The following is a 14,460-nucleotide window of genomic DNA, read 5'->3' on the forward strand; positions in this document are numbered from 1 at the left end:
ACTGACTTGTAGCCAGCACCCTTTGGAGGCCCACTATCTGGAGTTTGGTGTGAGCTGCCTGGAGCTGGGGCCTTCTCTGTTGTGGATCATCTCCGTATGTTTGTGGCCCTCCCAAGAAGGTTCTCCTGCAACCAACTTTGATGTCATTTCAACACCAAAAGGTGACCCCTTTTTTTCCATTTGCCCAGGCTTTTCATCTGTAAATCGTCTATAGGTTTTATTTATTAATTATGCTGAATTTTATGATTTGTTTTTAATGGCTGCTTTCTGCCCTATCTAGTATTGTTTCTTCTTCCTGTTTTAATTATTTCTGAATGCTGCCTTGAGTGTTTTTACTTGGAAGGAAGGGTAAAAAAATACGTTAAACATAAATTTAGTCACAGCATAACACATAAAGCAATGTGCTCTATATTTGAAAAAAAACTCCCTCTCACATTAAATTCAGCTTTTAAATTAGAATTATGTTGAATTAATGGGGCAGGGGAGTTCCCAGAAGTGGCTTCCCAAGGTTTCCAGAGGAGCCTCTCTGAGACCCTAATCATCTCCTATCGAAATTTCCTCTCTTTCAGTCCCAGACAACTGCCTGCATCCAAAGCTTTCTCCATGTTGCCTGCGTCGAGAGCCGTCTCCAGAGTCTCTGCTATGGGGAGGAAAAGAGACGAAACTGCCAAGACCATCATACATCTAGCAGTGGATCTTTCCATGGATTAAAAAAAACATCTCAGCACTCTCTTGTACAGAAAACGCCTCACTTAGACCAGCATTCCAAGACCCCTGCGGTCCCGAACAGCGGCTGCAACCGCCCATTGCCCTGGGACCGCAGCGCTGAAGGGAAGCACGTGCTCTGGCCCCTTCCATCAGCCGGGGAATGAGGGACTTCTGGGTGGCGCCCAGTGCCAGCTCCAGGTTCTAGAGAGCCCTTGGGCAAGACGCCCGCCATGGGCCTCTCCCTCGCTGACCCTGCCCTCTCCCCACCATGGCCAGCAACTGCTCTGAGCCCTCGGCCTCTTCCTCCTCATGGCTACCGCCTGCTCCCTGCATGGCAGAGAGCCTCTGCAGGAGGGCGGGCCCCTGGCCAGGGCCCCAGCGTGCCTAGCCTTGATGCTGGTGATGGGGAGCTGTGCATATCCGGGGGGGGGGGCGGTATTGTGACCTGTTATAAGCCGCCTCGTGGATTATTTGATCGAAAGGCAAGATACACACCTTTTAAATGAATAAGGGTGCAATCCTATGCATGTTTAGACAGAAAAAAGTCCTACAATTCCCAGCATTCCCCAGCCAGCATAGCTGGCTAGGGAATGCTGGGAATTGTAGGACTTTTTTCTGTCTAAACATGCATAGGATTGTGCCCTCTGTGTTTCACTGTTTAAGTCTGGCGTCTGTGTCAAGGGCAACAAGACGCTCAGGGGGCAAAGTGGGAGCAGCTGGGTTGCCCAAGACAAGTCCTCTTGCCTCCAACTCTTGTTTGCCGCCAAGAGAACCACTCCGGTCTGAGGCAGCTCCGAAGTCGTTTCTCCTCTTGACTCGGAAGAGAAGTGTGCCTCGTCCGGCCAGGCTATTATTCCTTCATTCCACCTTTGGAATGGTGTTGGGGAGTTCACATTTATAAATTACATGCCACTACTTGGCCCTCAAAAGGGTCCCCAAGATATCAGAAGTGGGACCTGCTTGCCCTGTGTGCATATGCAATCACAGTCCTTGCGGTGGATGGCGTTGGTGAGGGAAGAGAGCTGCCCCATCGGCCGATTTTTGACAAGCAGGGCAGTTGCTACTCTCTCCCCTCACAAATGGACAAGATGGCAGGGGGGATGTCCAATGAGGCTCCTTCTGTCTCTTCGCCACCCTACAGGTCCTTGTACGGAGGAGGACAACAGCTTTCCTTGCATGCAGCTTTCCTGATCCTCAAAGTTTTCCCCAACCTAGTACCTTCTAGAGGTGTTAGATTACAATTCCCAGAATGGCTTGCTGAGGGATGCTGGGAGTTGTAGTTCAACACATCTGTTATGTAGCAGGTTGGTAACGGCTGGAAGAGGGTAAATTTTCTTGCATCGTCTCTTCAGACATCTTGAGGAACCTTGCAGAGGAAGACAGGTCCCATTTTTAAAAGACCCGATATTCCTTCCCACCCAACACTGGAGCGCTCTCAGGAGCTCTGCATCCATTCCTGTCCTTCAAGGGTACCTTGATAGTTCTCCAAGGGCTTTTGTAGAGTGGCATTTTTCTAAGAGGTAATTTGCATCAACTCTTTGAACCGGAGAGGAAGTTCCTCTGTGTTGCAGCCTGCCAGACTCTTCTCGCACCTGGAAGGGAATGAGGTCAAGCAGGAGCAGTGATAGAAAACCATCTGCCTATAAGCTTGTAGCACAGCTGGCTGGGCTGGAACAGCACCCCGTTTTGCCCCTCCCATGGGCATCTGGTTGGCCACCCAGCATAAGCGCTGTTCTTATGTTCTATCAGCAAGAAGGAATCACCAGGACAGGTGACTAGATGTACTTATGGGTGTTAATCTGTTACTAAAAGGGTTAACAAAGAATAAAGATGGCTGATTTAATCTGAGGGATGCCTATAAGAAGAGCCCCTAGAAGACCCCAGACTCGTAACCAGCTTTATATTCCAGACTCTTGACCCCTGGGTGAGAAGACCGTGAGGTTTGATTCTATACCAAATTATGTTATTTCACTAACTGAGACTCTGAGATTTTGCAGGACTGTCTTTGCAGAAGGGAAAAAAACGCAGCTGTCTTTACAAGCCGCTTCACAGAGCTCGCTCAAGGCCACGACGAGCTGGCAGTGTCTGACTGAGACCAACAGCAGAACTGAGCCTGCTCAGAGGCCTACTGAGGGGAGGAAAAGTGCCGTTTCAACATCTCATGGAGCAAACCTGCTAAGAGAATGTCTCTACTCGATGCTACTTGGGCGGGGAAGTGCAGCCCTGAGCACAAGCAACAACTGGGAGGAGGCATTTGGGCAGATATGACCAGAAATGGCCAAAAATGACTGGGAGTTCAGAGAGGATGTACCAGGGAGAAATGCACCAACTGAGATAGCATGCCCAGATGGCAGACTGTGGGTCACCTTTGGGGACATTTCAAAGTAGCCCGTTTGTAATGGTGCCAGACACGTTGCCCAGGCACATGGAATTATGGGAGGTAGATGGGACACCTTGCTTCTGGCTGGTGAGCAAGTGCTCTAACCACGTGCACCCCATTTCCTACTGGAGGCTGATTGTCTCATTGCTCCTTAGGACCCACCTTTGACCTTAGCAGGGGTATAAAAGCCCCGGGAATGGGAGCTCCGGGGGGGGTGCTTTTGTTCCTGCTGCTGCTCCACTTCCCTCTTTCTGCTGTGCCACCAGACCCACGGACTTAGGTAACTATGGACCTCTTTAGACTCTTAGACTTTGGCACTTAGAATGCTTTCTGAGTTTGGCATTTAGAGTGATTTCTGGGTTTGGGACTTGGAGGTTGTATCTGAGGAGGGGATTTGGAATCCCATCTTCAGAGGTGACAACTGGAATTATTCCCAAGTCTTGACCTTCCTGCTCACTCCAACTCCTTCCTCTACTCTTCCTCTGCCTAGAGGAACTTCGTAATGCTTCAGCATAAGTTTTGTATTCAAGTAAGAAGCAGGAGGAGGCCACGGGAGGGTGAACACATAGGTTGAATTGTTTTCGTTTAGCTTTGAACTGCAAGTAGTAAACAGGAGTAAGTTGGAAAGAGGGGCCATAACAATGTTAGAAGCTTATGCCGTTATCTTCTTGGCCACGTTCATAGTACCAGCTTTGGCAATGGCAATTCTTTTGATTTATCTTCTGTTTTTGTTGCATTCTCTTTCCCTGTAATTGGAGAGAGAATTTCTAACGCTCATATAACCACCATGTTATTTCCTTTGTTTTGTATTTCCCCTGAATTTTCAGCAATAAAGCCATAAATATGGTTTCAAGTTACAATCTCATCTGTAGTGATGTTCTGTGGTGATGTTTACCTGTTGGGATTAGCCTGGTTACCCACCAGGGTGCTTCGGACCCATTTGGTGCAGGTTCTGACGTTAAACGGGACCAAATTTACAATGGGAAGGTGCCGCATCCTGCCATTTTAAAGCCTGAGATCTTTTGAACAAACCGCTTCTACTCTAGTCAATTTCAGTCTTAATGGAAGAGGAAGGGGGGGCCTCTTGTAGCGTATCCCCCCCCAAAACACACCCCATTGGAATGGTACTTATTACAACAGCCTTCCCCAACCTGCGTGGAGTGGCAAAAACAGGGTGTTCTGGGGGGCATTTGGGGGCGGGGAAGGTGGAAATGACATCCTATGTGTCATCTGGCAGCCGCCTCCCCCACTCCGCCTTCCCGCGGCTAGACAGCCGAGATCGGCTGTCTAGCCACAAAGGCAGGGCGGGAGAAGCATGGAGGGGATCGTTCCCTCCATACTTCTCCTGCCCTGCATTGGATAGGCGGTCACCTCCGACTTTGGAGGCGGCCGCCTATCCCCATAGCACCCTAAATAGCTAAAAACATATAGAATCATTAAGCTGGCTAATACCAATTTAAAATCTGAAATAGTTAAAACAGTGTGCAAACTCAGGGAATCCAATTAGTCCTCAAAGGCTTCGGTAAAAAGCCATGTTTTTACTTGGCACTGAAATGAGACCAATGTCTCCACCAATCGGGCCTCCAAGGGGAGGGCATTCCACAACCAGGGTGCCACAGCAGAGAAGGCCCTCTCCCACGTCCCACCATAGTTCATGTCTTGCACTGGTGGGACGCAGAGGAGGGCCCCTCCAACAGATCTCAGTCCTCAGGCAGGCATACAGAGAGAGAGGCGTTCCCTCAATTATCAAGGTCCCAAGCCGCTTAGGGCTTTAAATATCATCACCAGAACTTTCCAACCAGAAGCACATTGGCAGCCAGTGTGATTTCAGATCAAATGCCAAATTATGACTCAAAGCAGAGAGGGAGACTGCTGCTCTTCACACAAGCAACTGCCATGGGAAACCTGTACGCAGGATCACAACCCTCCTCCAGTCCTCCGTCTCCCTCCCCCACAGTCCGCAGAAGGACACTGAGGACACATTCCGGATCCTCCCCTCTTTGCGGTGAAGTGGGAAGAGTCAGTGCAGGTAAGAGAGGGGCTGCTGGGGAGACCCCCCCCCCCCGAGGGATAGCCAGAATGCACTAGCCCAGCGCATCAAAGGCTCAAGCAGGGTGGGGAGGTGGGAGAGAGACATTAACAACCCAGAATCCCTCTTGCCCCCTCCTCCCTAATCCCAGGAAAGGGGAACTGGTGAGTCCAAAGGATACCGCTTGGCATGGAGGTCATGCCCCACCATGGCACACTGAAAGGGAGGGAGGTGGTGCCAGGGACAGAAAGCTCTAATGGGTGGGGCCTGGATGGGAGGGAGAGGGGCGCACCCTCTTGGCCTCGGTCTCAGGGGGCAAAGGATAATGGGCCGGCCCTGCTCCCTGTGATGCACTGCTTTGAAAGAATCAAAGAAACATAGAATAGTGGGGTTGGAAGGGGCCTACAAGGCCATCGAGTCCAACCCCCTGCTCAAGGCAGGAATCCAAGTCAGAGCATCCCTGACAGGTGGCTGTCCAGCCTCATCTTGAACGCCTCCAGTGTAGGAGAGCCCACCACCTCCCCAGGGAATTGGTTCCATTGTCGTAGTGCTCTCACAGTCAGGAAGTTTCTCCTGATGTTCAGCCGGAATCTGGCTTCCTGTCACTTGAGCCCATGATTCCGTGTCCTGCACTCTGGGATGATCAAGAAGAGATCCTGGCCTTCCTCTCTGTGACAACCTTTCAAGTACTTGAAGAGTGCTATCATATCTCCCCTCAGTCTGCTCTTCTCAAGGCTAAACAGGCCCAGTTCTTTCAGTCTCTCTTCATAGGGCTTTGTTTCCAGTCCCATGATCAGCTTTGTTGGCCTCCTCTGAACCCTCTCCAGTTTGTCTGTATCCTTCTTAAAGTGTGGTGCCCAGAACTGGACACAGTACTCCAGATGAGGCCTAACCGGTGCTGAGTAGAGGGGAACTAGTACTTCCTGGGATTTGGAAGCTATGCTTCTATTAATGCAGCCCAAAAGAGCATTGGCCTTTTTTGCAGCCACATTACATTGTTGGCTCATATTCAGCTTGTGATCGACAACAATTCCAAGATCCTTCTCGCTTGTAGTGTGGTTGAGCCACGTATCCCCCATCTTGTAACTGTGCCTTTGGTTTCTTTTTCCTAGGTGCAGAACTTGGCATTGATCCCTATTAAATGTCATTCTGTTGTTTTCTGCCCAGCGCTCCAGTCTATCCAGATCACTTTCAATTTTGTTTCTGTCTTCCAAAGTATTAGCTATCCCGCCCAATTTGGTGTCATCTGCAAATATGATCAGCATTCCCTGCATCTCCTCCTCCAAGTCATTCATAACAATGCTGAAGAGCACTGGGCCCAGGACTGAGCCCTGCGGTACTCCACTCGTTACCTCTCCGCAGTTTGAGAAGGTCCCATTGATAAGCACTCTTTGAGGGCATGTTCTGGGGCTGATGAGGCACCCTGCATATCTAGGACAGTGTGGGACATGATCTGGATCAGGTCCATTGCAAAGGTTGTGAGGGAGAAGTTAAAATATTAGGTTCAATGAGTGGCCACATATAGGAAGTGGAAAGAAGGCCAAGCCACAAAGGAAGAGTACAGGCAGGTAGCACAGAATTGCAGGGATGGCGTCAGGAAGGCTAAAGCTGAGAACGAGCCGAGGTTAGCGAGGGATGCTAAAAACAACAAAAAGGCTTTCTTCAGCTACGTGCGTAGTAAAAGGCAGAGGAAAGAAATGGTTGTTCAGCTATTAAATAAGGATGGCAAAATGATAACAGAGGACAAAGAAAAGGCAGAGGTGCTCAACTCCTACTTTGGCTCAGTCTTCTCCCAAAAGAGGGTTTATGACCCCCCTGGCAAAGGCAAAGTACAGGCTGAAGGGGCATAGAATCATAGAATCATAGAATAGTAGGGTTGGAAGGGGCCTACAAGGCCATCGAGTCCAACCCCCTGCTCAATGCAGGAATCCAAGTCAGAGCATCCCTGACAAATGGCTGTCCAGCCTCGTCTTAAAGGCCTCCAGTGTGGGAGAGCCCACCACCTCCCCAGGTAATTGGTTCCATTGCCGTATTGCTCTGACACTCAGGAAGTTTTTCCTGATGTTCAGCCGGAATCTGGCTTCCTGTAACTTGAGCCCATTATTCCGTGTCCTGCACTCTGGGATGATCAAGAAGAGATCCTGGCCTTCTTCTCTGTGACAACCTTTCAAGTACTTGAAGAGTGCTATCATATCTCCCCTCAGTCTTCTCTTCTCAAGGCTAAACATGCCCAGTTCTTTCAGTCTCTCTTCATAGGGCTTTGTTTCCAGTCCCCTGATCATCTTTGTTGCCCTCCTTTGAACCCTCTCCAGCTTGTCTGCATCCTTCTTAAAGTGTGGTGCCCAGAACTGGACACAGTACTCCAGATGAGGCCTAACCAGTGCTGAGTAGAGGGGAACTAGTACTTCCCGGGATTTGGAAGCGATGCTTCTATTAATGCAGCCCAAAATAGCATTTGCCTTTTTTGCAGCCACATCACATTGTTGGCTCATATTCAGCTTGTGATCGACGACAATTCCAAGATCCTTCTCACTCGTAGTGTGGTTGAGCCACGTATCCCCCATCTTGTAACTGTGCATTTGGTTTCTTTTTCCTAGGTGCAGAACTTGGCATTTGTCCCTATTAAATGCCATTCTGTTGTTTTCTGCCCAGCACTCCAGTCTATCCAATTGCAGGATTGCAGCTTGAGATCGATAGGCATATGGTCAGGGAACACCTAATGACTTTGAATGAGTTCAAATCTCCAGGGCCAGATGAACTGCATCCTAGAGTCATAAAGGAGCTGGCAGAAGAACTCTCAGAGCCACTGTCTATTCTCTTTGAGAAATCATGGCGGATGGGTGAAGTGCCAGATGACTGGAGGAGGGTGAATGTTGTCCCTATCTTCAAAAAGGGTAAAAAGGAGGAACCTGGGAAATACAAACCAGTCAGTCTGACATCGACGCCTGGGAACATTCTGGAGCAGGTGATCAAGCAATCCATCTGTAAGCACCTTGAAAACAATTCAGTGATTACTTGAAGCCAACATGGATTTGTCAAGAACAAGTCCTGCCAGACAAATCTGATCTCATTTTTGATCAAGTCACCTCCCTTGTGAACCATGGGAATGCTGTGGACATCATATACCTCGACTTCAGCAAAGCTTTTGACAAAGTGCCCCATGATCTCCTGATGAGCAAAGTAGCTCAAAGTGGGCTAGATGAAACAATGATCCAGTGGATCTACAGTTGGCTACAGAATCGGACTCAAAGACTGCTTATCAATGGGACCTTCTCAAACTGGGGAGAGGTAACGAGCTGAGTACTGCAGGGCTCAGTCCTGGGCCCAGTGCTCTTCAACATTTTTATTAATGACATGGAGGAGGAGGTGCAGGGACTGATCAAATTTGCAAATGACACCAAATTGAGCGGGATAGCGAATACTTTGGAAGACAGAAACAAAATTCAAAGTGATCTGGATAGACTGGAGCGCTGGGCAGAAAACAACAGAATGGCATTTAATAGGGACAAATGCCAAGTTCTGCACCTAGGAAAAAGAAACCAAATGCACAGTTACAAGATGGGGGATACGTGGCTCAACAACACGACAAGCGAGAAAGATCTTGGCACTGTTGTCGATCATGAGCTGAATATGAGCCAACCATGTGATGTGGCTGCAAAAAAGGCAAATGCTATTCTGGGCTGCATTCATAGAAGCATCGCTTCCAAATCCCGGGAAGTACTAGCTCCCCTCTACTCAGCACTGGTTAGGCCTCATCTGGAGTACTGTGTCCAGTTCTGGGCACCACACTTGAAGAAGGATGCAGACAAAGATTATCAGGGGACTGGAAACAAAGCGCTATGAGGAGAGACTGAAAGAACTGGGCATGTTTAGCCTTGAGAAGACTGAGGGGAGATAGGATAGCGCTCTTCAAGGACTTGAAAGGTGGTCCCAGAGAGGAAGGCCAGGATCTCTTCTTGATCACCCCAGAGTGCAGGACACGGAATCATGGGCTCAAGGTACAGGAAGCCAGATTCCGGCTGCACATCAGGAGAAACCTCCTGACTGTCAGAGCAATACGACAATGGAACCCATGACCTAGGGAGGCGGTGGGCTCTCCCACGCTGGAGGCCTTCAATGCGAGGCCGGACAGCCACCTGTCAGGGATGCTGTGACTTGGATTCCTGCACTGAGCAGGGGGTTGGACTCGATGGCCTTGTAGGCCCCTTCCAGCCCCACTATTCTATGATTCCCTCAGTGCCCCGACATTGCCCAGTAGCCTTCCCTCGGCTCCTGCATTATCTCTCCCCCCTCCCCACCCCCAGCTGGATTGAACCCGACACGCGCGTGCGCACACACAGTGGTAAATTTGGAGATGCAGGAGGTCCCCGTGAGGGTGTCGGCGGCGGTCCAAACCTTTCAGGCTGCTGCGTCGATCCATGTCCACAAACAGGTTCCCGGAGTTCTCATCTCCACCCGGAGCAGGTCTTTGGTAAAGCGAACGGGTCTTAGCTGCCTGCTCCAGGCCAAGTCACCCCGATCCTGAGCGTTCCAACTGGGGCGTCGTTGTTTGGGGAATCCCCCCCCCCGCCCCAGCTACAGCGAGGATGGCAGCCAGCTCAGAGGGAACCGGGAGTTCTGAGGGGGGCGGCGGATGACCCGAGTCCCCGCTGCTGGAGAAGTTCCCGCTACCCACGGGCGCACCTGCGCCGCCGGACCGGGGCCGGGGGGCCTCCGCCAGGCCTGGGCGCGGCGCTCCCGGGAGGGGCCCATGCGCGACAGAGGGGCGAAGAGGCCGCGCCAGCGCGGGGAGGGGCGCTCCGCCGGGCCCGGGCTTCGGAGGCGGCGGGCCGCGCGCGCGGGCGAGCGGGCGAGGCGCGAGCAGCCCCAGGCCGAGGCGCGCGGGGCGGGGCGGGGCGGGACGCGGGCGCGCCGGGCCGGGCCGGGCCGGGCCGGGCCGGGCCGGGCGGGGTCCGCCTCGCGGTTCTCGCCGAGGGCGCGCCCGCCACTTCAGCACTGGACAGCCGCGGCCTTCTCCGCAGGGGCCCCGCGGCGTCCTCGCGGCCCGGCCCGCCGCCTGCGCGACGCCGAGGAGGGTTAAGGCGACCGAATCCGAGTCCTAGAGAAGCAGCGCGGCGGCCGCCGCGAGGGCCGCTTCCCGCCGCCCTCCCCGCGTCTCGTCCCGGAGCCGGAGCCGCCGCGCCCGCCCAGCCCGGCTGCGGCTCCGCGCCCGGGCGCGGGGCTCCGGTGAGTCCCGGGCCCGCCCGCCCGGCCAGCTCGCGCGGCGCGAGGTCGCGGCTGCCCCTTCGCGCGGACCCGGAAGAGGCGCGCTCGCGGGGCGGGGGGCCTCTGGCCGCAGCAGCCCGCCGCCCCTCCCTCGGGCCCGGCGCGCGGCCCGTGTCCGCGGGGGGCGGCGCCCAGGTGGGCCGGCGTGGCCGCGACCGCGGGGGCGCGCGGGAGGGGCTGGCAATGCTGCAGCCGCGCGGGGCCGGGGCGCGCGCGCGCTCCCCGCCGGCTGTTTCAGGGAAAAACAGACGTCTTTGGGGGCCAAGGCAAAGGCCGCCCCCCCCGGCATTTCGAAGGCCTCGTTCCAGGTTAGGGTGGGTGTTCCGTAGAACCTGGGGTCGGAAGGGGCCCGCGAGGCCATCGAGCCCACCCGCCGCTGAATGCGGGGATCCAAGCCAGGGCACCCCCGGCAGGTGGCCGCCCAGCCTCATCGGTTCTGGTGCTGTGTATTGTTTTCCGTTTCATTGTATCTTATTCTTTTAAATATTTTTACTGTATTTATATATTTGAACTGTTCTGTGCATTTCAGTTTTTAGCTGTTTGTGATTCACCCACAGAACATTGGTTATCGGGCAGATTAGAAATGTAATAAATACATAATTGGGGCAGGAAATGTAGAAATAAGCGATTTTTTAGTGCTGTTTACAGATCTAAAGTCACTTTGTTGCTTCAGGGCAGCCAACCTGGTGCCCTCCAGATATCACAGAATCATAGAATAGTAGGGTTGGGAGGGGCCTGCAAGGCCATCGAGTCCAACCCCAAATGTTTTGGACTTCAGTTCCCAGGCAGCATGGCCAAGGGTCAGGAATTCTGGGCACCGTGGTCCGAAACTTTTGGAGGGCACCAGGTTCAAGAAGGCTGCTTTAGGAACATAAAGCATCCTTTATGTTCCTAAAGTTTCATGATGTATAACTTGGTTTGCTCGTGCAATCGTTCTCCTTAAAAGCTTTTAAAAGTAAACTCAGTTAGTACATTTATAATTATTGTCTGGATAAACTTTACTTTTACATTTAATATATCAAACTGATCATTTTAGGAGCAAGCTAAGTTATACATCACATATTTTAGGTTCCTATTTTATGTCTGACCAGAGACAAGTAGTCCCTGAAACATCTGAATCATCCTAGTAACCAGTAGCAGGAAGAACTGGAGGCAGGGGAAGACTGGTGTACAGCATCTGTTCCTGTTTATAAGGAAGTTTAGGGAAATTCCTAAACCTGTTCCTGGTTGTGGGGTGGAGCTTAGGAATTCTGATCTGAAGGAAAAACGATTGAGATTTGATTTAGCTGAGAAAGACTCAGTTTAGGAATGGTAGTAGGCAGCTATATTTAATTTGAGAAACTTTAGGCAATTTGAAGGGTGACATTTTATTCACTTTGGCAAATAATTTGTGTTAATTAACATCTATTCTACTATACTATTCTATGATTTTAATCTTATTTTTTGTTCTTTTTGAAAGGTTGTCTCTAGCGGTGGTGTCAGTTCCATGCCTATGCCATTGGAACCAGGCTGCTGTGTTTCTGTTAGGTACAGAGGGACTTATTCTGGTGGCAGCAGTTAAAAAATCTTATAGCTGAGGCTGTATTCCCTAGTGGTGAGGCCTAATAGAGAACTTTATTAAAACTTGTGGTGGTGAGTTCCATAGATCCAAGCCTCAAAGTTAATTTTTTAAAAAGGAAACATAGGTGGGAAAACCCACACGCTGTTCCACTGTATCTAGTGACAGTGGCAGGATAACATACAGTGTTTTATTTCACATGTGGGTGATGAATTAGAACCACGTTAATTGAGTGATACAGCATCTACCCAGAACAAGCTCAGAAACACAGGACTCTGTAGAACAAAACCTAAACTGTAAAAAATGCAAATTTTCTTCCATACTATGATACGGTGACTCTACTCACATGTTGGGAAGCATGACTTGGAGCATCCCAAAATGTCTATCAGTAAATGATACATCGGATCAAACATTTTAATAAGGAACGGAAAAAATAACTATGCTGGAAATCTTACAGAGAAAAAAAAAACTATTTTCCTCCATGGCTTCATTATTTCCAGACATTTTATATCTGTAGTCTGTTAAGACCTTGTCTTAAATTCTAAAATAAAATAGTTCATAATCCAAATCTGTTCAATTTTACAATTTTTCCAAAAAAAATTGTCCGGGGGGGGGGACCAGAAAGACCCCCCCTCCATTTTTCAAGATTTTTTCCAAGATTTTTTCCAGGGCTTCATAGAATCATAGAACAGAAGGTTTGGAAGGGGTCTGTAAGACCATCTAGTCCAACCCTCTGCTTAATGCAGGAATCCAAGTCAAAGCATCCCTGACAGGTCCAGCTTCACATCTCTAGATTTGATGGAATGGTCATGGTTTGCAGTAACCTTGCAACCACTGTCAAAATGCCCGTTTTGCAGACGGGGGTGGGATGAGGGTTAAAACCACCCAGTTGTGTGATCTCCACATATTAGCTGAGAGCCCAAGGGTGAAGACAGTTGCTTAGAGAAACTCTTTGGATAGAAGCTTTAAGAACAATCACCTACTTGATTATTACTGAAGTATCTGAAATGCAACACCACAGGTACACGTCACCACTGCACTACTACGCTGTACACACGTATTACCAAGATGCAGAGGATAATGTTACGTAGATGCAGACATGGAAATATCTGGGCTGCACTCACTTGAAGACAGGCAGTTTCTTCTTAGAAGATGCCAAGAGCAACAGGATACCAGGGTGCGTCTCACTCCAGTCTCTTCCTCTATTTCTACGTCAATAATTGGGGTTGGAACTTCCCAGGCATGGGGTGTGGGATGAGGGCCAAACCTCCTCTGCCTTACTGGATCAGAGGCAGAATTGTGACCTAAAGCAAAAAGGGAGATGGCTGTTCTTCGCACAAGCAACTGCCATGGAAAACCCTATATGCAGGATCACAACCCTTCTCCTGTCTCCCTCCCTCACAGGCAGCAGAAGGATGCCAGGGACATGTTCTGGATCCTCCCCTCTTTGCGGGGAAGTGGGAAGAGCCAGGATGAAGCCAGCTCAGGTACAGGAGGGATCATTGGGGAGACCCCTGAGGACAGCCGGAATGCTTCTTTTTCCATTGTGAGGCCCAAAGGAAACCCCGCTCCCTCTGACACACACTTGTCCTCTTGCAAGCAGATTAGACAAGCTTCTGTCTGATGCAGAAGATTTGACTGAGACACAGAAGCATTGGCCACTCTCTCTCTGTAGACATAAAAGTCCAAAGTTCTCCAAATCTGTTTCAGACAACAATTAAAATTCATGAGATGCTTATGAGACAGTGGACAGAAGTCAAGAAATTTCTCATTTATCCTCACAAAGATATTGTTCGACCATTCTTGCTTGGACTTCTGTAAGACTAAGATGCTTACCTGTATTTTTGGGAGGGCTTCTGCCCTGAAAGGCGGCCAAGAAATATTTTAAATAAATACAAATAAAATAAATATTTTGGGGGCTTAGAAATGTGTCCTTTTTCCTCCAGGTTTCAGTCTCCTTTGAGGAGGTGGCTGTACATTTCGCCAAGGCGGAGTGGGCTCTGCTGGAGCTGGGCCAAAGGGCGCTGTACAAGGAGGTCATGCTGGAGAATTACGGGATGGTGGCCTCTCTGGGTAAGGATCTTGTTGCCCTTGATTGAGAGAGAGAGAGAGAGAATGAGAATGCCTTGCTCTCCTTTGGAGGTAGAGAGATGGTCACAAGCAGGCCTGGGTCTCTGGGCTGGGCCTTCCCTTCCTGGTGGAGACGTGCAGCCACGAGGGGAAAGAGCGAGCACTGACTCCTGCTCCCCAGTGCCGTTTCCTGCCTGGTCTTTCAATCCTAGCTGGGCAAGGATTCCAGGTCCGCCATGTTCATAGTGCAGAAAAGGGCCATAAAAATGATCAAGGGGCAGGAGAATCTCCCCTGTGAGGGAAGGTTGCATCAGGTGGGATTGCTTAGCTTGGAAAAAAGGCGGGTAAGGGCAGGCTTGATAGAGGGGTACGGAATCATGCATATTGTGGAGAATGTGGACAGGGAGACATTTTTCACCCGCTCTCAAAATACTAGAACCCAGTGGGGTC

The 14,460-nt window shown here is 50.5% G+C and overlaps 1 protein-coding gene and 1 long non-coding RNA gene across 7 annotated transcripts in view; one reads left to right on the forward strand and one right to left on the reverse strand.

The window, feature by feature from the left end:
* LOC146356756 (uncharacterized) overlaps nucleotides 1-10,389 on the reverse strand; it is a 28,230-nt gene extending 17,841 nt beyond the window's left edge. Inside the window, exon 1 of the long non-coding RNA XR_014787325.1 lies at nucleotides 9,513-10,389. This is a non-coding gene — a long non-coding RNA (uncharacterized LOC146356756). The remainder of the gene's footprint in view (nucleotides 1-9,512) is intronic.
* The window catches only part of LOC146356757 (uncharacterized), a 30,727-nt gene continuing 26,288 nt past the window's right edge, over nucleotides 10,022-14,460 (forward strand). For 4 of the 6 annotated variants that reach the window (XM_084831965.1, XM_084831967.1, XM_084831970.1 and 1 more), the window contains exons 1-5: nucleotides 10,022-10,343; nucleotides 11,842-11,909; nucleotides 12,962-13,117; nucleotides 13,345-13,427; nucleotides 13,887-14,013. In XM_084831965.1, the coding sequence (XP_084688091.1) occupies nucleotides 13,093-13,117; nucleotides 13,345-13,427; nucleotides 13,887-14,013 (235 nt within the window). In that variant the 5' untranslated portion in view covers nucleotides 10,022-10,343; nucleotides 11,842-11,909; nucleotides 12,962-13,092. The remainder of the gene's footprint in view (nucleotides 10,344-11,841; nucleotides 11,910-12,961; nucleotides 13,118-13,344; nucleotides 13,428-13,886; nucleotides 14,014-14,460) is intronic. The other 2 variants (XM_084831966.1, XM_084831971.1) reach the window with 1 other exon arrangement.

The sequence above is a fragment of the Heloderma suspectum genome, chromosome 2 (assembly GCF_057233095.1).
Source record: "Heloderma suspectum isolate Gila_16-S chromosome 2, 16-S_ref, whole genome shotgun sequence".
Classification (NCBI taxonomy): Eukaryota; Metazoa; Chordata; class Lepidosauria; order Squamata; family Helodermatidae; genus Heloderma; species Heloderma suspectum.